This window comes from Oryctolagus cuniculus, chromosome 19, assembly GCF_964237555.1.
Source record: "Oryctolagus cuniculus chromosome 19, mOryCun1.1, whole genome shotgun sequence".
In the NCBI taxonomy this organism is placed as follows: domain Eukaryota; kingdom Metazoa; phylum Chordata; class Mammalia; order Lagomorpha; family Leporidae; genus Oryctolagus; species Oryctolagus cuniculus.
The window spans coordinates 20,555,695-20,579,501 of record NC_091450.1 but is presented as its reverse complement, the minus strand read 5'-3'; the positions used below and the strand labels follow the sequence as shown (position 1 = coordinate 20,579,501).

General features: G+C 51.2%; 1 protein-coding gene across 1 annotated transcript in view; it reads right to left on the bottom strand.

Moving 5' to 3' along the window:
- Positions 1 to 2,922: 2,922 nt before the first annotated feature.
- XYLT1 (xylosyltransferase 1) overlaps positions 2,923 to 23,807 on the bottom strand; it is a 339,213-nt gene continuing 318,328 nt past the window's right edge. Inside the window, exons 11-12 of the mRNA XM_070064777.1 lie at positions 19,887 to 20,220; positions 2,923 to 14,264 (exon numbers count right to left, since the gene is read on the bottom strand). Of these exons, the coding sequence (XP_069920878.1) occupies positions 13,942 to 14,264; positions 19,887 to 20,220 (657 nt within the window). The 3' untranslated portion in view covers positions 2,923 to 13,941. The remainder of the gene's footprint in view (positions 14,265 to 19,886; positions 20,221 to 23,807) is intronic.

The window sequence follows — 23,807 nt, the reverse complement described above, 5'->3', positions numbered from 1 at the left end:
TCTTTTTTTAAAAAGATTTATTTATTTACTTGAAAGAGTTACACAGAGATAGAAGGAGAGGCAGACAGAGTGGTCTTCCATCTACTGGTTCACTCCTCAGTTGGCCACAATGGCTGGAGTTGCATCAGTCCAAAGCCAGGAGCTTCTTCTGGGTTTTCCATGGGGGTACAGGGGCCCAGGGACTTGGACCATCTTCTACTGCTTTCCCAGGCTATAGCAGAGAGATGGATGAGAAGCAGAGGAGCCGGGACTCGAACCAGCACCCATATGGGTTGCTGGCACTGCAGGCGGCAGCTTAACACACTTACACCACAGTGCCAGCACCTAACATAATTTCTTTATCCAGTCTTCTGTGATGGGCATTTAGGTTGCTTCCATACTTAACTATTGTGAATTGAACTGCGATAAACATGGGGGTGCCGATAGCTCTTTTGTTTACTGATTTCATTTCCCTTCAGTAGATTCCCAGGAGTGGGATGGCTGGGTCATATAGTAGGTCTATATTCAGATTTCTGAGGTATCTCCAAACTGATTTCCATAATGGCTTTACTAGTTTAAATTCTCACCAACAGTGGATTAGGGTACCCCACATTCTCGCCAGCATTTGTTGTTTGTTGATTTCTGTATCAAAGCCATTCTAACTGGGGTGAGGTGAAATGCAACTGTGGTTTTGATTTGCATTTCCCTAACAGCTAGTGACCCTGAACATTTTTTCATGTGTCTGTTGGCCATTTGGATTTCCTCTTTTGAAAAATGTCTGTTTAAGTCCTTGGCCCATCTCTTAAGTGGGTTGTTTGTTTTGATGTGGAGTTTCTTGATCTCTTTGTAGATTCTGGTTATTAATCCTTTATCAGTTGCATAGTTTGCAAATAATTTCTCCCATTCTTTCTGTTGCCTCTTCATTTTCCTGTTTCTTTTGCCAGACAGAAACTTCTCAATTTGATGCAATCCCAATTGTTAATTTTGGCTTTCATTGCCTGTGCCTCTGGGGTCTTTTCCAAGAACTCTTTGCCTGTACCAATGTCTTGTAGGGTTTCCTCAGTGTTCTCTAATAATTTGATGGTGTTGGTTCATATATTTAGATCTTTAATCCATGTTGAGTGGATTTTTGTGTAAGGTGTAAGGTAAGGGTCTTGCTTCATACTTCTGCATCTGGAAATCCAGTTTTCCCAGCACCATTTGTTGAAGAGACTGTCCTTCCTCCAGGGATTGGTTTTAGGTCCTTGGTCAAATATAAGATGGTTGGAGATATTTAGATTGATTTCTGGTATTTCTATTCTGTTCCACTGGTCTATCTATTTCTGTACCAGCACCAGGCTGTTTTGATTATTACTGCCTTGTAGTATGTCTTGAACTCTGATATTGTGATGACTCTGGCTTTGTTGTATAAGATTGCTTTAGCTATTCAAGGTCTCCTGTGCCTCCATATGAATTTTATCATCTATTTTTCTAGATCTGAGAAGAATGTCATTGGTATTTTGATTGGTATCTCATTGAATCTGTAAATTGCTTTCAGAATAATGGATATTTTGATGATATTGATAATTCCAATCCATGAACATGGAACATTTTTCCATTTTTTGGTATCGTCTTCTATTTCTTTCTTTAATGTTCTGTAATTCTCATTGTAAAGATCTTTAACATCCTTGGTTAAATTTATTCCAAGGTATTTGATTGTTTTGTAGCTATTGTGAATGGGATTGACCTTAGAAGTTCTTTCTCAGCTGTGGAATTGCCTGTGTATACAAAGGCAGTTGATTTTTTGTATTGACTTTATATCTTGCTATTTTACCAAACTCTTCTATGAATGCCAATAGTCCCTTAGTGGAGTCTTTTGGATTCTCTCTATATAGAATCATGTCATTTGCAAATAGGGATAGTTTGACTTCCTCCCCAATTTGTATCCCTTTGATTTCTTTTTCTTGCCTAATGGCTCTGGCTAAAATTTCTATGAATATATTGAATAACAATGGCGAGAGTGGGCATCCCTGTCGGACCAGATCTCAGTGGAAATGCTCCTGTTTTTCCCAATTCAATATAAAACTGGCTGTGGGTTTGCCATAAATTGCCTTGAATGTTCCTTCTATACCCAATTTGCTTAGAGCTGTCATCATGAAAGGGTGTTGTATTTTATCAAATGCTTTCTCTGCATCTATTGAGATAATGTTTTTTGTTTAGCCATTTTTTTTAATGTGAAGTATCACATTGATTGATTTGTGAATGTTGAACCATCCCTGCATACCAGGGATAAATCCCACTTGATCCAGGTGGATGATCTTTCTGATGTGTTTGATTGGCTAGAATTTTGGCGAGGATTTTTGCACCTATGTTCATCAGGGAAATTGGTCTGTAGTTCTTTCTCTGTTGTGTCTTTTCTGGGTTTAGGAATTAAGGTGATGCTGACCTCATAGAAAGAATTTGGGAGGATTCCCTCCCTTTCAACTATTTTGAATAACTCAAGCAGAATTAGAGTTAGTTCTTCTTTAAATGTCTGGTAGAATTCAGCAGTGAAGCCATCAGACTTGGGCTTTTCTTTCTAGGGAGAGCCTTTATTACTGATTCAATTTCCATCTTGGTTATGGGTCTGTTTAGGTTTTCTGTTTTCATGGCTGAATTTAGGTAGGTTGTATGTGTCCAGGAATTTATCCATTTATTCTAGGTATTCCAGTTTGTTGGCATACAGCTCTTTGTAATAATTTCTCATGATTCTTTATTTCTGTGGTATGTGTTGTTAAATTTCCTTTTCCACTTCTAATTTTATTGCTTTGGGTCTCTCCTTTTCTTGGTTATTGAGTCAATGGCTTGTCAATTTTGTTTATTTTTTTTTTTTAAAACAGCTCTTCATTTTGCTGATCTTTTGTAATTTTTTTGATTTAGTTTTGTTGATTTCTTCCCTAATTTTAATTATTTCTTTTCTCCTACTAGTTTTGGGTTTGGTTTGCTGTTTTTCTAGATCCTTGATATGCATTGATAGCTCATTTATTTGGTGCCTTTCCAATTTCTTGATGTGGGCACCTATTGCTATAAACTTTCTTGTTAACACTGCTTTTGCTGTATCCCATAAGTTTTGAAATGCTGTGTTGTCATCTACATTTGTTTCCAGAAAGTTTTTGGTTTCTCTTTTGATTTCTTCTATGACCCACTGTTCATTCAGGAGTATGCTGTTCAGTCTCCATGTGTTTGCACATGCTCTAGGGATTCCTGAGTTGCTGATCTGCAGCTTCATTCCATTTTGGCCTGAGAAGATGCATGGTATGATTTCAAGGTGTTTTTTTTTTAACTTGCTGAGACTTGCTTTGTCGCCTAGTAATGTGGTCAATACTAGAGAAAGTTCCATGCACTGCTGAGAAGAATGGGTATTCTTCAACTGTAGGATGACAAGTTCTGTAGATAGCTGTTAGGTAGATTTGGTCTATAGTGTCAATTAACTCTGCAGTGTCCTTGCTGATTGTCTGTCTGGTTGCTGTTCATTGCTGAAAGGGGAGTATTGAAGTCCTCCATTACTGTTTTATTGGAGTCTAAGTCTCCCTTTAAATCCCTTAACAATTATTTTTAAATAGCCAGGTGCCCTGTAATTAGGTGCAGATACATTTATAATAGTCACATCTTCCTGTTGAATTGATCCTTTGATCATTACAGTGTCCTTTGTCTCTTTTAACAGTTTTTTTTTTGTTAAAGTCTATTTTGTCTGATATTAGGATGGCTATACCAGCTCTTTTTTTTTTTTTTTTGGTTTTTTTTTTTTTTTTTTTGGCATAGAATATCTTCCTCCAACCTTTCACTTTGTCTGCATGCACTGTTGTTGGAAAGATGTGTTTCTTGTAAGCAGAAAATAGATGGGTTTTGTTTTTCAACCCATTCTTCCAGCCTGTGTCTTTTAATTGGAGAGCTGAGGCTATTTACATTCAAGGTGACTATTGATAACTAATGACTTTGCCCTGCCATTTTTCCAAAAATATTCCTATTTTTTTACTTTGAATTTACTTTGAACTTTTACTGAGAGATTTTCTTCCTTTACCTTATTTTGTAGTGATGACCATGTTTGTGTGTGCAACACATCGTTAAGCATTTTTTGCAGGGCTGGACAGGTGGTGACAAATTCTTTCAATTTCTGTTATGGAAAGTCTTTATTTCACCTTCATTCATAAATGAGAGCTTTGCAGGGTACAGTATTATGGGTTGACACTTTTTTTTTTCTCCTAAGACTTGGACTATATTTCACCATTCTCTCCTAGCCTGTAGAGTTTCTGATGAGAAGTCCATTGTGAGTCTAATTGGAGATCCTCTGAAAGTAATCTGGCATTTCTCTTGTGCACATTTTAGAATCCTCTCTTTATGTTTTACTGTGGTGAATTTGACTACAGTGTGTCGTGGTGAAGATCTTTTCTGGTCACATCTATTAGGAGTTCTATGTGCTTCCTGTACTTGGATGTCCCTATCTTTTCCCAAATTAGGGAAGTTTTCTGTAATTATTTCACTAAAAAGGCTTTCTAATCATTTCTCTCTTTCTGTGCCTTCAGGAACTCCTAGAACCCATATGTTGAGTTGTTTGATAGTATCCTGTAGATTCTCAACAGTGATATTTTAGTTTTCTAATTTCTTCTTCTTGTCTTTGGTTTCACTGTATAATTTCCTGTGCTTTGTCTTCTAAGTCTGATATTCTTCTGCTTCACTGATATGTTGTTAAGGCTCCTCAATGCATTTTGTATTTGTTCTATTGACTTCTCCATTTCATTTTGATTTCTCTTTAAGGTCTCAATTTCATGGGAGAAATTTTATTTCATGTCCTGTAAGGATTTAGGAAGCATTTGCTTATGATTACTTCTGTGTAATCTTATGATCAATTTTTTTTGAATTCCATTTCCTGCATCTCATCATCTTCACAATCTAGTATTGGGGGAGTCTTGTTGTCTTTCTTATTCTTGGTTCTTGAATCGGTGCATTTTTTTTGGCATTTGTGGTTTCTTTCTTTCTTTCTTTCTTTTTTTTTTTTTTTTTTTTGCTGTGGCAGCTTTTATCTTTGTACTATGACTCTGTAGATAAGTGGAATGTGTGCTTTCAGGGAATATCTAGAAGCTTGTAGTGGGTGTTACCAGGGAGCTCTGTTCAGTTCTCCAGGGTTAAGGGCATACCTAAGGTGAAATACCCAGGTTTGGCATGGTAAATCACTCTTTTTTAATCAGAAGGGAAGTTTATTCTGCTCAGCTGAGCTCTGTCTGAGTACTTGCTCCAGTGGGTACAGTATTTGTCCGCTCTGTACCAAGGACCTCACAAAGGATCTGTGTAGTCCTCAGTGTAAGTTCCGAATCTCCAGCAATGTCTTTCACCAGGTTACCAGGAACCCCCAACCTTGTGGCATCTCCTACTGAGACTGCTCAAAGTCCCAGCCACAGCATGAATCCTCCCACACACCCTCAGTTTTTTTCACAGTCCCAGTTCAGAAGCTTCACACAGTCACAAGCTCCTAGCCCCCTGTTAGTTCTCCCCACCCAAGACAGGAGTCTCCACTCAGCTGGTTGCTGGGCACAGATGCGAGCTGATCAGCTGTTACATATCTCCAAAATGGTGCCCGCTCTATCGGCTCGTTACAGTACCCCATTGTAAAGTGATGGGGGGGCGGAGACAAACATGTCTGTCCAATCCTTTTTTTTCTCCTTTGGCAGGTATACTATCCCCCATGGGGCTCCATGCCAGGTTTCCTCTAGGCTCTTCCTGCCACTTTTTCACCAGTGGCTTGAGCTCTGTGGTCTCACCTCACTTTCCAGTGCTAATGTGTAGGTGCTTGGCTGCTGGAGTCCCGAGCTGTGGGCACCCATGCCCTCCATGTTGGTCCACCATGTCCCTCTAATTTCAGTAGAGTTTCCTCTGCTGTTTTCTCCCTAACTCTTCCCCAAGACTACAATATCTCCAGTTTTTTTAAACTATCTTCTGGGCTAGGGCGGTAAGCTCTCTTCCTACTCCACCATCTTGGAACTGCCCCTATGATTTTAAAATTTTAAACATTTTAACATTTTGTTTAAACATTTACATTTTAAATTTTTGAACGAGGATTTGCCTTCCTGTGGCTGCTTATTTCACTTAGCGTGATGACCTCTTGTGCCAGACATTTTGCTGCAAATGATAGAATTTCATTCTTTTTCTTTATCCACGCATTTGATGATGGACACTTTCGCTGATTCCACATTTTGGCTGTGCTGAACAGTGTTGCTGTGAGCACGGTGGAACAGGTTGACACCTGAGACAGTGGATTCTTTCTTGTCTTTTGTGTTTATACCCAGCAGCAGGATAGCTGGATCATATATGCGCCTCCTTCAAGTGTGCACCTTCCTGACCTTTCAAGTTCAGAGGAGGAATGACCTGCTCTTGGTTCGGTCTCTCAGACGCTTGGCCTTGACTTGTTTCCAGCAGGCAGGCAGCAAGGCCTCGGGCCAGCACTGTAGAAGCTGCTGCTGTGCCCCGGGGGGGGGGGGGGGCCTGGAGAGCTTCACTTGTGGGGTAGGGATGCTGCTGAGACAGAACTTGTGGCTCCGGCACTTAGCCCTCCCGGTTTTTTAAAAGAATCTGTTGTTCAGATTTTTATTTATTTTCTTTTTGTTTGAAAGGAAGAGAAATGGATGGAGAGAGCTATTTCATTCACTTGTAACTTCCCAAATGTCCCCTGCAGTCAGGAATGGTTATGCTAGGCTGAAGCCAGGAAACCAGAACTCAGGATGAGTCGCCCGTGTGGGTGTCCAGGACTCAGTGACTTGAGCCATCACCTGCCTCTCCGGGCGTGCCTTAGCAGGAAGCTGGCCTGGAAACAGAGTATCTGGGACTCGAGCCAGGTGTCCCCCAGTATGGGAGGTGGGCGTCCCAAGCAGTGACTGAACCCCTGCACCACACACCTGTTCCCCATCTCCAATTTTTCAAGGTCTTTTTAAAATATATTGAGGCTAATTTTGTCTGTAAAGGGGTTCCCCATGAAAGGAAGGAAGGAAAACAGTGTAAAAACCATTAACTCGATGAACTTCAACCAACACACTGTATTCTCTGAATAAGAGCTGATAAGAACAGGTCACATAAGCAAGAAAGGCCAACCAGTCTTTCAGTAACATTGGCTCAGTAACCTTATTATTGAAGGTAAAAAATCAAGGATTACTGTTCGATAACCCATGTTTTGACAAATAGTAATCAAATGATGGATGTCCAAGATAGCCACTTGGATGACTGTCCCACGCCTGCACTGCTAATCAGTTAAGGTGATTCACCTGCTCATTCATGGCCTACTCATCCCCGGGACTCCCTGTGCCAGGACGACTGCTCTGAGCCTCACTCCTGTGGTCCTTTCAGAAATGTATTCCCCCCCTGCAAACTAACTCATCGCCTGAGGACTTAGCTTTGGGCAGAGAAGAGGGAACTGGTTGAACGAGCAGGCTGGACAAGGGTGCTGGCCAATGAGGCTTGGGTCCATCCATCAGCTGATACAATCCTTTTGGGTCTCAGTGCCACACTTGGCCTGTAAGGATTTTAAAGGGTGAGTTAGCAGCATCCCCACATCCCAGCCAGCTGGGCACTCCCTGTCCTGGGCCATGGCTGTCACAGGCCCCACATAAGTGTCCCAGTGAGCGGCCCACAGATGAAGGAACTGGCTCTCCCAAAGACCTGTCCAGGTGTCGCTGGGGGATGGAAAACTTTGCTGCCAGACCTGATCAGAATGACCACATGTGGCATCAGGCACATCATTTCACCCACCTGGCTGTGTGTCTGTCTATGGAATGAAGGGGTTGGTGTTTGGGTTTTCTTTAAGGAATATGTGAATTTCCGTTTCTGGATGGACAGCTGCTGTAACAGACACATTCTCGGTTCTTCTCATGTCACCGACAGGTGTCTCTGATTACAAGACCTCCAAGTGACTGTCTAGGGGCCCAGGTCCCTTCTGTATTGTGGCTCTGCCTGCCTTTATGTTGAGGGCTGTGTGATGGTTCCCAAAGACAGCTGTGGAATCAACCAGCTGAAAAAATGCACAAAATCAAGAACCTCTGAACCGGCAAATGGGGAAGAGACAGAGAAGGCCTTCCTGGGCACCCACCCGCGTCCCACTGGCCTAAAGTACGTCACTTGGCCACACCTGAGAGCAAGGACGCAGCAGTCCAGAGAGAAAACTACTTGCAAACTCTGGGAGGCACGGCCTCCTTGCAGTCCCCCCCCCCCCAGGAGGGGGTAAACTCTCACACCTGCACTTAAGTCTTAGCATCACCTGCAGGAGGGCAGTGCAGTGAGCCCATCGGGAGAGGCCAGCAGTGCTCACGGGGAACATGTGCACAGGTTCTCCCACGAGAGGCCCCGCTGATGCCTTGTGGTCTCAGCCTCCCGGCACCTTGGTTCCTCCTCTCCTTCTCAAAAGTGTTCGTTTGGTTGATAAATTACATAGCGATCCTGTCCGTCACTGAGCAGATGACGGATGGCTGCAGGAAGATGCACAGCGTTGCTGGGAAAAAAACCACACAGCGACTGTTCCATAAAGACAGTGTTGTTTTTTTTTTTTTAATTTTAAAATTCTGCATCTGAAAACACAGTATGACAGAAAGCATTTATATACACCTGCAGTGTTTTTGGTATGATACAGTATTTAATACATCCACTGTTTTCTGCAAAAATTTTGCTTTGTCGGACAGAAACAAACTCCCCTAGACAAAAAAATACAGCTAAGGCACAATTTTGTTGTTGTTGTTGTTTTCCTGCTAAATGAAAAGACAGAAAAGGTGCAAAAAATGGGCAGGTTACACAGTTGTTTCTGAGACCCACACATTCTACCTGGAGGAGAAGTATCTGGGTGCTTGGAACTTTGAGTGTTGGTTAATTTCAGATAGTCCAATATCTCTTAAAATACTCCTTTAAATAAATAGCAAAATATCTACATCTTTCAGAGTGTGCCATTTGAATTCATTCTCTCTCTTTTAAAACTTTATTTACAGATTCTTTTTTAAAATCAATACATTACAAAATATTTCTGTACAGTTTTATGCATATTATGATCTATAACAAAATAGTTATTTTTAAAAACTATATCACCACATGTCTTTGAGAACAATGAAGGGGGCAATAACTTATTGTGAGGCCTCTCTAACAAGTACCCAAATAAACGCTATCGACAACGTAATTGTTATCTTTAAAAAATTAAAAAAAAAAAATAAGACGAAGGGACTACAAAGACAATTGCGCTCAATTCCAGTGAATTTCCTATGAAAACCCTGGGGTTGTCTTTGGCCTCCATCAACACTGAGCGATAGGAGGGTAAGGAGGTGTCGTCCGGAGGTGGGGTGGGGTGCTCGTGTTGAGAACACGACCCTTCACGGGGATACGTACCGCCAGCGCGTTCCAGGTGGGAAGGAGGAAGAGATGGACCGAGAGCCTCTCCTGACTCACCCAGTCACAGGGGAGGGGCAGGTCGGGGAGCCGCTGTGAACGCCCAGCTTGTCCCAGCGGCCCCACGGGCTCAGAGAAGGCTGCGGGAGCTGGCTGCGGTTCCCTGGAGCACCCACGCCTTCGTTTTGCCCATAGGAAAGGCAAGAAGCCCATTTCTCCTACGGAAGACCTTGGTGCCAAGGGCTGTCCACGGGCTCGCGGGTGCTCTGTCTTCTGTGACATTGGTGGGGATGGGACAGGGAGGACGGTCGGCTTCCAGAAAATAATCGTAAGGCCACATTTCAAAAAGGAGGAACCTAAGGCTTTTTGGGGGGCGTGGGCGCGAAGGATTGGGGGGAAGCAAGTGGGAAGGGAATGAAGAATGGAGAACACGGTGATCATGGGGGTGGGTGGCGCAAGGGGGCAGCACCTGCTTCCCGGTGGTGCCTGGGAAGAGGTGGGGGGAGGATTCCCCAGCCAAGTGGAGAGAGAAGAGGCCGCTTTCTCCCGACACGGGCTCGGCGAGAACAGAAGCAAGGACCGCAGGAGGGAAACACACAGGCGTGGGAAGCCCTCCTGTCCCAGAGGGTCCTGTACAGCATCCCGTTTGCAAGGTTACAGAAAGAAATACTTCTGAGAGAAGGGGGGAGGAGGAAAGGGAGACAGAGATGGGGCGGGGGTTTGCATAGATCGTACATTCAGCCCCAGCGGATCTGGACACCTCTCTCCCCCCAGGTAAACGTCTCAGCAGACACAGTGAGGTAGCGTCTGTGGTAGACCCATGAGGCAGACCCATGAGCGAGGACAGCCCCGTGCGGCTCACGCAGAGGCTGCACGGGTTGGAAGGTGCAGCCAAGACTTGGGCTTTGGAGCGGGCCCAGCTGCCTCTCGCCCTACCCCGGCCCTCCTGGACCCTGTCCTCACCTCGTCTGCCCGGCATGACGGTGTAGACCCAGGCAGTCATGAACCTCTGCGTGTCTAAGCAGCAGCAGCTTAGCACCCCCAGTCTTGCTCCTTCTGCTTAGCACCAGGTGTCCTGGGAGCAGGAGAGCTGACCACGAGCGTCCCCTCTGTGGGGCCGTCTCCGGGAGGGGAGGGGCCAGTCCCATGTGAGCCATCCTTTTTTTACCCTGCCCTAATGCCAGCTTCTTCCTCTCCCGCCAGGGCAGCCCCTGAACTCCCCGTCCCCAGAGGACAGAGGTCGCTGGCAGTGCCCAGGGGGAACTAGGAAATGTTTCTTCATCCGTAATCTTGGTTTTTTTAAATAGCCAACACTGAACATCTAGATTTCCCACAAAAACCTGGGTCCATGGCTCCCTTTTCCAAAGTGGAAGTCTGTACCGCACTGGACTTGGACTCACACCCGGGGACAGCGGGTGCTGGACCAGGCACAGGCTTGCATCCAGGACCCAGCTGCCACAGGGTGTGGCTTTGGTCTGTAAGGCCCTCCTCGCCATCCCGAAGGCTGAGTAGGCGGACCACCGCCTGCACGTCCCCCCACCCCGTAGTGAACTTGGCTGGGCCCCACACCCAGCTGCTGCTGCTGTCTGCCTGGTGCCTGCTCAGCCACGAGGCCAGCGTTTCAGCCTGTGTCCACCTCTTATCTGCAAAGCAGACAACCAGAGGGCACAGGGGCCCCACCTGCCACGCCACACAGGTGCCCAGAGGAGCTGTAAGCTGCCCCTCTGGGGTGGGGGACTGTGTGCTCTCTCTCATGTGGCATTTTAAAAGTGAAACTGACGATAGGAAATCAAGCCAGCCTGAGCCCTGGTCCCACCAGGAGGTCTTTTTCCAAGAGGAGGACCTAGTGTACTTCTTAAACCCAGGGTGCTGGGCAGCAGGGCTGGGCCTGGCCACGTGCAGAGCTCCGTTTCTGCCTTAGAATTATGGGCTGGGTGGGGAACTGTGCCCAGCCCATGGGCGCTTCCTCCCCCAACCCCAGATATCTACCCCCCAGTCCTACCTCCACGCCTTTTGAGCTCCCGGGGACCTAGTCCGCACTGAGCCTGCCCTGCTGCCACTCCACACACGGCCTTGTGGCCTGCAGCGACCTCGGCTCTGTGCCCTCGGAATCCTGGGGCCGCCACAGCTCCAGGCTGCCTGAATGATGGCCTCCGATAAATCCTTCTCATACTGGGGGTGGGGGTGGGGCACAAAATAAAAGGAGTTACAGTATCCTCTCCCAGGGAAAGGCTCTCCCTGTCTCACATCACAGGGGGCTGTGCTTGGAATTCTCTTTGTTTAACCAAATAGAAATCTGCAAAATTATTCTCTGGTCCCAAAATACAGGAGACAAAGGAACGCCCACGTGACTTAGCTCTGGAATCACTTGGGAGGAGGAGGAGTCGATGGGGGGAGGTTTGGGGGGGGTGGTCCCCAGAGGAAGCTGGCTCTGTCATTTCTGCTCTGGTTTCTGGGTGGGAAAAAGTAAGATGTTCAAGGGCGAGGGCCCTGTATGGGGATGTGCAGCCCCCAGCACACGCAGGGCGCCCCCAGAGGCCAGGCAAGGAAGGTGGAAGGAAAGGCTGTCCATGCGGCTACAGCAGCCCAGGGACACTGGGGGCAGAAAGAGGATGTGGCCCCCAGGGCAGGGTTCCTGTAGTCTGTGAGACCATCCCGGGGGCTCTGAGGTCACTGGCCCTGCAGTGGATGGCAGCCTGCACCTGGACGGTGCCCACGGGGTCTCCCCCTCTGCCTACCATGGACCTCCCTCCGAAGGAGCCCCTTTTCCTCTGCCTCGGTCACTTCCAAGCCCAAAGTGAGATTGGCTAAAGGAAGCCCTGGAGGAAGCACGCAGGGCTGGCTCAGGCGCCCTGCACACAACACAGTCCTGCCTTGGGCCTCCCGCCTGGCACATCCCGGAGCCTGGGGTGGGCGTGGCTCAGGAATCCCCGCCCTGCAGAAGGAAAAGTGGGGCTCCAAGGGTCCCAAGGGCTCCCTACTTCCAGCCGGTGGGTGACGCAGTTCGAAGCTTTCTCCTCCTGGGGTCCAACATCCCTGCTTTCCTCTGAGGACAAGGTGGGTGCAGGGCAGACAGACGGAGAAAGGGGAGGGAGCCTTTTGTGAACAAAGGCAGCTTCAGTTAGTAAGAGAACGTAATCGACAAGCTGCGAAAACAGCACCTACGAATTAGTCATGGACTAAAACAGAGAAATAATAAATACCAAAAGTGTCCCTTCTCCAAGTCCTCCATGGCCAACAGGCCATCCCGCCTTGCTGGGCGGGGGCAGCGGGCAGTTTCCTCCAACCCATGGGGACAGCTGGCAAGCAGGGTGTGACTTTTCCCAGGGAGGTGGGATGGCAGGAGGCAGGGTGGGCCTCCAGGGGGAGCACGGGAAGGAGAGCCCCCACCCCCGACCCCGATTTCCGGTAACTGGAGCCCGGTGACTAACAGGAGCTTTGATTTTTAAACAAGCTGCCCCGTTTGTGAGACCCGGCCTCCTCCTGTTCGCGTCGGGTGTCCAGATGGGCTGGCTGGCAGCTCCGATAAAGAAGGGCAGGGAATTAAAAACCCGACCTGCAATGCAGCTTCCTGGAGGCGGCGCGTCTGGTCCAGCGCTGTGGTCACTCCCAGCAGCCCCGAGTGTGCCAGTCGGAGGCTTCCCTGCCTGAGCTCGGAACGGAAGGGCCCCGGCGGGTGCCGGGTATTGCCCTGGCATCCAGCTCAGGAGCTCTGTTCCCTGCAGGTCTGCGAGTCTCACGGCCATGGTCCCCTAAGCTCCCGACTTCCAGGAACCAAGAGGTCCCGAATGGCTTGGGAGACTCGAGGCTCCTGTCTCGAAGCATCAGCCCATTTCTGTTACCAAGTGTGGCAGCCTCAGGGGAGGGGGAGTGTGGGCCGGCCACCCACCCTGCTGGGGGGCCTTGGCCATGGCACAGCAAGTTTTCCTGCCCATCTAGATACGCAGACAGCTCAGCCCACAAAGGACTCACGGGAGGCTTGGAGCCCTCGCGAGCCTGCCTCCTCCCTGGGAAAGGGCTAGGACGTGGGCTTCCGGGGCCTGTGACGTCGGGGCTGGCTGGAGAGGAGCGGAAAGAGAAGCAGAAGGCTGGGGCTGGGGCTGGGGCTGGAGGCTTGGGCAGTGCTGTCACACTGGCTTTTACGGAGCCCTTGTGTTCTGCAGAGGGTCCTCAGCAGACGCCCTTGGCGGAGATGGCCCAGTGGGCTGCGCCCGGGGGAGGGGACCTCTCACTCTGCAGCTCGGGCTTCAGCTGCACCCTGGACCTCTGCCTACCTCTGCGCCGAGCCACCAAAGTGCTGCTGCTTGAAACAGAAGTTTGAAATCACTTGTCGGCCGGGGTGGGAGGGGTCGGGGGAGATGAGAAGCTGCAGGACCTGAGGCTCGACCCGAGAGGTGAGACCGCCGCCGGCACAGAGCCGCCTCCCAGCTGACCAGCGGCAGGTTGTTGGCAACCCTGCCCCGGCTTCCAGACCTCCCTTCTCCATCACTCTGCAGCCAGCCGGGCCCCTTGCGTGGGACACCAGGGCTGAGAACCCACCAGCCCCTCTGGCTGCTTTCCCAGTGAGATCCCACCGTGGCGCACGTGTGCCCGGTGCTACCTGAGCCTGCCGTCGGGTTTGACGGCCCCCAGTTCCGACTTGGGGTCGGGGCTCAAGGAGCTCCATGCTGTGTGGCTGCAGGACTGCATGACGGGGCAGGCGGTGGGGCCTGTGGAACAGACGTCCATGGCGGCCCACATGCTGCCCACCAGCGAGTCCAGCCAGCCCTCCAGCGCCGTGCCCGTGGCCGCTGCGTTCCTCCCAGCCTGCTCCACCTGGGCGGGGCTGATGGGCAGGCTGAGGACCGGGTTCAGGCTCTGGAAGCTCTGCTCCATGTAGGCACTGCGCGGGGGCCCGTTGTGCAGCTTCAGGGTCTCCTCTGGAAGCAAAGGGAAGAGGCCGTGGTTAGAGCAGCCACTCACCGTCCCGCCTCTCCGCCCGCCGGGAGCTGCACCGGCCCTCGGCTCACCTCGGTAATTCACACAATAGTCACGTCGGGAAGTTATCCCAGCAGTCCCATTTTACAGGCAAAGAAACGGAGCCCACCAGGACACAACCCGCGTTGTACGGGGCACAGGGCCTTCGTTCATCCAACGCACCTGACAGACTTCAAAAAGTCTGTGCAACATGGAACTAAAACATCGGGTCACTCTGGTGTAAACATTTTGAAATCCACGACTAGGAGGAGGTTAAAAAATGAATGGAAATGCATATTATGGAAAAACTGCATGAATTTCATTTTTTTGCACCAAAAGTAGCTTATCTTTTAATTCCGTCTTCCACAAACTTTTCGAGGTCACCTTGTTGTAATCGCAGAACACCTTCCATGGTCCAGACAGTCGTCCAATGCCTGTTTTTAAGCACCTGCTTTTTGCAAGGTGTTCACTCAACACACGCTTACTAGGCCTCTCTAGTCTTTAAGGAATTTATTTTTTGGATAAGGATATAATGCGCATAGCATTCCTAGAGAGCCAAGACTATTCCAGACAGTGGTATGAGCCAGACAGGTGGAGAACTTACAATTCGGTGGAGACTGACACCAAAAAAAGTCCCTAAGGAAGATCATGTCAGGCAGGGATGAGGGCAGAGAACAAACAGGGACCAGGGTCAGAGCAGAGGACCGGTGATCACAGCCCTTGAGCAAAATCCGCCCACCCTTTGGTTTTATAAATAAAGTTTTATTGGAATAGAGCTGTGCCCACTTGTTTATTATCTATGGCTGCTTTTGTGCTGCCACGTGGAGGGGAGCAGCTATGGTGGCGAGTGTATTCTGCCTGCAAAGCTGTAGGTATTTACTGCCCAGCCCTGGATGGGGAAGGTCTGGGTTTGAGTGATGGGGGGAGGGGACATGCACGCTGAGTGCTGACTGCTGTGTGGGAACAAGCCACAGGCAGATGCTGAGGGGACAGCAAGTGCGAAGCCCAATGAAGCACCTTCCCCCAAGTCACACCGGTAATGCGTGTTGGAGCCAGGCTGGAAGCCCGGCGAGGAGCCCAGCTCTGGGCTGCTGAGGGTCCGCCATGAACTCCGGAAAAGCCCAGGCACCAGCGCTGGCCACGGCACGCAGATTCATCCTGCAAAGCATGAACCTTGCACCAGATGGGGGTGAGACATAACGCCACGCAGTGGCCCTCTCGGTAACTCTGCCTTGCTGGGGACCTGCCTCGAGCCAGCTACTCTGTCCAGGGCTCAGGTAAGAGCCCAGGTACGGCATCAGCCCATCTGGGTTTATGTCCCCAACTCCCGTATATCCAGCATATGGCTTCTGACTTCGACTCAACATGCCCAAGTTTTGTTTTGTGAGGATTAAACATGCTAACTCCTATGAAGTGCTTAAAATGGCACCCAGCATGTCCTCAATGCTTGGGAAAGTTTAGCTAGGTTTATTCTTGCTGGTGTGATATGTGCACAACACACACACACACACAGCCCTGTAGGGCTGTAAAATGGGCATCAGTTAGACCCACAGCCCTGGCAAGAAGCAAAAGCAGAAGTTCACGTCTATAAACCACGAAGGAAGGGTGCATGGGAGGGGCTGTCACTACGCTCCGGGGCTTCAAGGTCGGGAGGCAGGAGGTGCTACATACAAGCATGCACCTAGAAGACTGGCGACGCATCTGGGGCGCTGCGTTTCACCAAAGCAGACTTGGCTCAGTTCAGCGTGGCGAGGGATGGAGACCTAGGAGACAACACAACCACCAGAAGACAGCGCTTCCGTCTGCCTGACAGCAGCTGTCCCCACCAGCGGCGCCCAGCAGGGCACGGAAATCAGCAGGTTTGCTTCTCCTACTACGTGTGGTCCTGAGAGGGGAAGAGGGAGAAAGACCCTATGCCCGCCCTTCGTTCTAACAGCAACAAGAATACTGGCTTGACTGCCATAGACAAGAACGCAATTCCCTCAAGCCCCAATGCTCCAGGGCCCTGAGCGCTGGGGTTGGCCCACCTCTCTTGGCTATCGGCAGACATGTGTGGCACCAGAGCCTGTCTGTGCCACCTTGTGCAAGATGACAGGCTGGGGCGGGGGAGAATCCAAACTGCTAAAAGGCAGGAGATTCGGGTGGAAGGAGCAGCTAGTAAACACCAGGAACTAAATATTGCGGTGGGTGCAGAAACCCTTATGAAAAATGAGGTTAATGTGGGAAATGCTATTACAGTATCAGCTTGTGATACTTGCCTCTATAATTAAATTTTCCTCAATTCCACCTCATCAGATTTCTTGAGATTACCAGGGACGCGTCAATAGCAAATTACTCTTGATGAATCATTTTACAAATTGCATTGCTCCCACCTTCGTGTTCCTTGTCATTGCAACATGGTTAACAAATACGATTACTGATGCCCTGGGGGCTGCATCCTCTTGGGGGTAACACGACCCCTGGGTTGCTCTGGGCACGGGTGGGAAGAGGTCTGCCTGTCTCAGAAACCCTGGAAGAAAAGCTTGGGGAAATCAGGCCCCAGCGAAGTTCCCAGCATGCTTCACTGCGGGCGGGGGTGGGTTCGGGACCACGCCTCTGTCCTGTCCTGCAGGTGCATCTCTCCCATCCTGGACCTCCTGCGGGAGGCCAAGGCTGTGCACCTCACCACTGCAATGCACTAAGTGAGCGGGCTCAGGTCCGCTGGTTCTGAAAGGGCTGTTGGCCTGGTTCAAACAGGAGTGGAACAGGCTTCCATCTCCAGGACACTAGGTCTCTGTCTTTCTCTTGCTTAGCACAAAGACAGCAGAAGTGGATGGAATTTACTTCAAGCCCCTCCCCCTTTAGAATTCCAGCATACCCTCCCCAGGTCTATGCCACTGTCATATGGCCACCTTCTGCACCTGGCCCCCCTCTGCACCCCTGGCCAGCCCAGAGCTGTTTTTAGCAAGCAGAGGCTGTAGTGTGCTTCTGGCTTCCAGGTTTGTTTTTGACAGGCAGAGTTATACAGTGAGAGAGAGAGAGAGAGAGACAGAGAGAAAGGTCTTCCTTCCATTGGTTCACCCCCCTCAAATGGCCACTATGGCCAGTGCTGTGCCAATCCGAAGCCAGGTGCTTATCCTGGTCTCCCATGGGGTACAGGGCCCAAGCACTTGGGCCATCCTCCACTGCACTCCTGGGCCACAGCAGAGAGCTGGCCTGGAAGAGGGGCAACCGGGACAGAATCCGGCGCCCCGACCGGGACTAGAACCGGGTGTGCCAGCGCCGCAGGCAGAGGATTAGCCTAGTGAGCCATGGCACTGGCCTCAGGTTTGTTATCTTTGAGACAGAGAACACTTCCCAGGCCTGCGGGTTCCGCATCTGTGGATTTAACCAATTGCAGATTGAAAGTAACTGAAGGGAGAAATTGTGTCTGTGTTAAACACGTCCAGACGTTTCCCCCTTGTCATTGTGCCCTAAGTACGCAGTGTAACAACTATTTCCATGGTGTTCGCGTTATATTGGGTTTTAGGCTCTGTGCACGAAACTCGGGAGGAGGCAGGCAGATTGCGTGTGCAGCCTACACTGCTGTTACCCCGTGGAGTCTGGTATCTGCCGGAGGCCCACAGACACAGAGGGCCCTGGAATCCTGCTTCCAGGATCTGTCTTATGGCTGTGCCTGCTGAGCACACACCTTTCTTGGGACAGCTGCTGGTCTCGCAGTTAAAATGCCTGCGACCCGTGTGAGAGTGCTTGGGTTGGACATGGAGCTCTACTCCCGACTTCAGCCTTCTGCTACTGCAGACTCTGGGAGGCGGTGGCGAGGGCTCAGGAACCCGGGGCCCTGCCACCCATGCGGGAGACCGGCAGTGCGTTCCTGGCTCTAGGCTTCAGCCCTCACCCAGCCCTGGCCACTGGGGGTACTGGGAGTGAACCAATAGATGGGAGACCTCTCCCTTTCGATCTCTTTGCCACTGAAATAAATAATTTAAAAACCCTTCCTTGAGGCGTAACGGTAGTCACACCAAACAACAGACGGTGTTTACGTGTCCACCAGTCAGGTTCATGAAGCTGCAGCTTTGTAGACCCCGACATAGAAAGCATAGCAAGCTTCAGTATGAAATGTATTTCGCTTTTAAAAGCAGCACGGGGGACGTTCTGTCCATGCTTTAAAAGCATTGAGAAACCTCTACAAGGATCCACACCAAACTGTCGGCAGAGGCTGCCCCCGCAGGCAGGATTGGAGCCACAAGAAAGACATTTCCCTTGGCTCCCGACAGTGCAGGAGGAGACACGGAAGCGTAAAATAAACCTTTGAGGGGGAGAGGGGCAGGCAGGCCCAGGTCTGACACCCTGCGTGTTCTCTGTGTGCTGTGGACGCCACTGCCTTTGTGCGGACTCACAGACACTGAACTGGCACGCGTCACGGCGCTGGCTTTGTTTGTTTTGGAACTTCCAGTACATGCACCCGGGCTGTGACTTATCCCGTGACGTCCCCCAGGACAGAGTGCTCTCCAGGCTGACGCCGGCCAGCACTGTGCTACAGCAGTGTTCATGGCTGCATAGTACTCCAGTGTGCCAACAGACCACACACGGCTTCTCCTCTTACACGCTGCACACTCGGACCGTTTCTGATTCTGCGCTGCTGGGAACGCTCCCGCTGTGACCGTTCCTGCGTCTGTCTCTACGGGGCCTGCGATCGGGGTAGACTTTTCAGACAGTAAACGTTCCACTTCACTAGGCTAAACCGTTTTCCAAGCCCATCTCCGCAGTTTACCCTCCCGCTTAGCACGCACAGATGAACCTGACCCTCCAGGCTGAATGACCCAGGGCGCTGTCTGACCTTCGTCATTCCCAACATGGCAAGGGAGGCGGAACCCCCTGTTGCTTTAAATTCGCATTTCGGCCATGATTAAAGAGGTTGGACGTGTTTTCGTCAGTCAGTCACGTTGTCTGTTGGCCCGTTCACCCTTGCACAGCAGGGCTGGCCATCATTTTGTTCTGAAGCTTCAGAGAGGAAATATTGCTGGCTTTGTGGGCCATGGGGTCTCCGTCACAGCCATTCAGCTCAGGCCCCAGTGCAGGCAGCCATGTAGATGAGTGGGCGTGACTGCGTTCCAATCAAACTTTATTTACAACAACAGGCAGCGGGCCAGGTCTGGCTTATGGCCAATCGTTTGCCAATCTCTGCTGCCGTGCACAAGTACTTCTGGCCAATGTGTAGCGAGTAACTTCCATTAGGATGCGGCTGGTCTGTCTGCCTACTGTCTCCTGTGTTTGAGTGGAATTCTCATCCCGAATCTACACAGTACACAGATTTGCTGAGACTCAGCGCCTGCCAGGCCTGGGTTCATTTCCCACCTCGTCTGAAAGGGGATTCAGACCCCCTGCAAGGCCAGGGAGAACATCTAACAGGGATGTGGTTCAAGGGCAGACGGCACCGCCTCGGCGTGCAGGGAGGACCCTGGATGGCTCTCGGGGCGAGCAAGCAGGACAAAGGCCCAGGAGCCAGGAGCGCGGCTCCACAGCGGCCACGTGCCCCGCATCCGAGTGCCGTGCCCTGCAGAGCCCCCTCCCCCCCCCCCCGCAGTGCCCCCAGGAGCACTCACCTGGCTTGATGGGCTGCCTGTTGGAGAAGGTCAGAGGCGCCACCAGGAACCTGGTCTCTGCCACGGGCACCCAGTGGTGGAGGATTTTCACCGTCCAGACCCCAGGCCGCAGCGGCAAGTTCAAAGGGGGCTTGTAGTGGGTGAACTCGGCAGTGGACTCGATGAGGATGTCGTAGGTGGCGGCGATGATGTTGACAGGGTCCACCCAGACGACGGTCACGGTCACGTTGGGCCCCTTGCCCCACTTCTGCATGCCCACCGGTTCATCCAGGGGCCCCAGGAGGCCCCCGAAGTTGCGGAACAGCCGCTCCTTGGCATCCCAGTCGGTGCCAACCTGAAACAGAAGAGTGAGTCCTGAGACCACGGGGCCTGAACCAGGGGCTGGGTCTGCTCATTCAGCTTTATGTACCCCTTTTACAGGTGAGAAACAGAGACCTCAATTAAATCAACTCCTTAAAGTTGCACAGCTAGGAAGCAGAACTGGGGTTTGGGCCAGTCTGGAGATCACAAGCCCTGTGGTCCCTTCATGAACCATTGGGTCTTGTGTGCCCAGTACGTGGTGTGTCTTGGGAACGTCCACGCCCCGAGTGCAGGCAGGAATGTGTGAACGAGTGCAGGGAGCGCTCCCGGTGAGCAGGCACAGCTGGCTTCTGTGTGGGTCCTTGGTTTTCCAAACTACATTGGAAACGACTGCTTGGGAAAAGAAGAGAGCTCAGGGTTCGGAGTTGTTCTGGCACAAGCTAGGACAGTGCGGGGACCCTCAGCCTTGCCTGTCCTCTGCAGGAGCTCAGTGGCTCTCCTAGGAATGGACAGTGCTGGCTCCCCAAAAACACCCTGAATGGCACCGCTGGGATGGACGACATCGCATAACTCGCCTTCCCCCAGCCGGCTGATGTGTGTGTGTGTGTGTGTGTATACATGTGTATGTGTTTGTGTGTATGTGTACATATGTGTGTTATGTGTATGTAGCTTTAGCAATTAGCTTTAGGTTTCTCTCCTTCCATGTTTGTTACCCACAATTTTTAAAATTTTCAAATATATTTTTATTTATTTGAAAGGCAGTGTCAGAGAGAGAGGGACAGAGAAAGAGAGGCCTTCCACCTGCTGGCTCACTCCCCAAATGGCTGCAAAGGCCAGAGCTGGGCCAGGCCAAAGCCAGGAGCCAGGAGCCTCTCTGGGTCTCCCATGGGGGTGCAGGGGCCCAAGCACTTGGGTCATTCTCCACTGACTGCCCAGGCGCATCAGCAGGGAGCTAGATCGGAAGTGGAGCAACCGGAATGTGAACTTGAATATGGGACGCTGGTGTCGCAGGCAGTAGTGTCACCCTCTGAGACCAACCCCTGCCGTCTACAACTTATTCTCTGCCCAGAAAAACCCCGCCACATGTTTTCTCACTGTTCAACCCCCTGCAGCCTCCCAGTGCTCCAAGGCCCCAGTGGGCCCCTCCAGCGCCATCTCACCCGAGTCCTTCCCGACCCAGGGTCCTAACTGAATCACCCTCTCCTCACATGTCTGGGCAGCCAGCCAGCGACCTTCAGGGTCCACTCTCCTGACCTCCCAATCGAAGGGGGCCCTGCAGCCGCTCGGGGTCACTCCCCCGGGTCACACCCCACTGCTCCAAAGCCACTCCATGTCACTCCCCCCATCAGCCCCTCCCCCCTGCAGCCGCTCTGTCATCTCCCCATCCGTCATTCCCCCCACCCTGTCTCCTCCTGCAGTGGGGAGCAGCACTGTTTGGGAGCAGCCTCTCCGTGTCTTATTCCTCATCTCACACACTCCGTGTGCCTGAGGGCTCCGTGTGCTTGTGTCTGCTCGGCTCTCTGCTCTTTCTGGGTGCCTAGTGTGGGCTCTGCACACAGCAGGTGCTCAAGCAGTGTGCACTCAAGGAATGAGTGAACAGTTTGATCAAAAAGCCAATCACCCACGTAGATCCCTGACCTTGAGTCTTTTCAGCTCAACTCAAATTGGGGAATATTCGAATTGCAGAACATGGTGGACTCTCCCCGGAGGCGGCATTCAGTGTTTCTGAGAACACAGCAGACGGGGGAGTGCCCTGCACGGCCACTGGGACTTTTCTGCGTGGCCTCTCTTAACAGCCCAGGGTGCTGCAGGTGGGCAGGTGCATGTGGGTAAACATGGGCGCCCAGAGTACGCGTGCGCAGGGCAAGCAGAACGGATTTCCTTCTGCCTTGTGCTTGTGGCAAGTCCGCAGTGCGCTCCTCACCGGGACATGGAGCTCCTTGGCTGGGCTTTACCGAGGGCGTAACACGCACCGGGTGCAATGCGAAGCCCTTGGCTGTGTCCACTCATTTCCTACTCCCAGTTCCATAAAGGAGAGGCCCTGCCACTTCTCTCACTGTCCAGATGAAGTCACTGAGGCTCAGAGAAGTGGGACAGCTTGCTGTGGTCAGGGCAAGACACGGGGACCCCTGAGTGTGACCCCAAGCTGCATTCTTATTGCCCACGCAGGACACAGCCCCTCCCCCACTCCCCGCTCCTGGCCCAGAGCCCGAGTGCACTGGCAGGTGCACATCTGGTGTCAGGCTCCCCAGGTGGTCACGGCTTGGACGCTCCTGCAGGGGCTGTGGGTCCTCCTGAGTGGGAGGGACCCTTGGGGGTCTGCAAGGACAATGTCCTGAGGAGCCTGGCACCTGCTATAGGCCCTGGGCGCAACAGGAATTAAAGCAACACTGCTTAGCAAAGGAACAAGTGAATGAACAAGCCTCAAGTCAGGCCTCATGGCCTTGGAGATCTTCCCGAAGAAATCCGACCTCGGTTTCCCTATTTGTCACCCCCCTATCTTAAGTGCGGCCCCTCCCCCAGCTTGGGGAGAGCTTTCTGGTCTGGCTAGCTTCTCCTCTCTCCCTCCTCTCCCTCCACCCAGCCCTTGGCTCCAGGTCACCCTGGAGTACTCTCAGCACTCCGGCACGACCTGTTTTTGGACCAGATGTCCATTCTTTGCCCTCCTCTCAGCCAGCTGGAACCCAGCCCCCGCCTGCGGCCCGGGCATCGCCTCTACTCAGAAGTCCACCAGGCAGAGGGAGCACGGAGGTGCCTCTCCAGGACCTGCACAGCTGTGTGTGCTCATTCACATCTCTCTCCCCTCAGCTCCGGACTCCTGCATGAAGGCACGGATGTCTGGCTCACTTACAGACATACCTCTAGGGCTAAAAACAGTGCTGAGCAAACAGTCGGCGCTCAATTATCTATCTACCTGCTTACCTATTCAGCCATTTATACATTATCTGCATCGATCCACCCATCCATCCATCTATCTATACATTATCTATCATCTATCATCCAACTATCAGCCTATCATCTATCAATCTATCAGTCATCAGTCTGTGTTTCTGTCATCTGTCTACCTTGAACTTGAACACACACGTAACGAGCAGGGGCCGAGAACATGGACTTCCGTATGCACCCAGACCCTACACACACTGGTTTTCAACAGATGCCATCAGAGTGGAGGAACGGTCACAGGACTACTTCGGGGTGACACTAACGGAAGGGCTCGGAAACCACTGAGGGCAATTCAGGGACCCGCCCTGGAGCCTGCTGGGGAGTGAAGACAAACGATGCAGACGCGAACTCACGAGAAACCCGAGCGGCAGAGTGGGGATAACTCAGGCAGGCGAGCGGCACAGCGACCGCGGGAAGCCAGGGGCCTTCTTTCTGAATGGAGGAGCGTGAGGATTTAGCTGGCTGCTGCCGCAGGCACGAGGGGAGGAGGGGCAGCCTGGGACGCAGCCCTGTGGCCGCCACATCCTCCGTGACCCCCAGGGTCTTCTCGCTGGGCCCACTGTGGACATCTGTTGCATTTACCGCCAAGTGATCCATCACCCAGCTTTAAATACACGTTCAAGTTCAAGCCGAACACACTGCTCACAGCTTCCAACCCACTAAGGGCTTCCCGCTGCG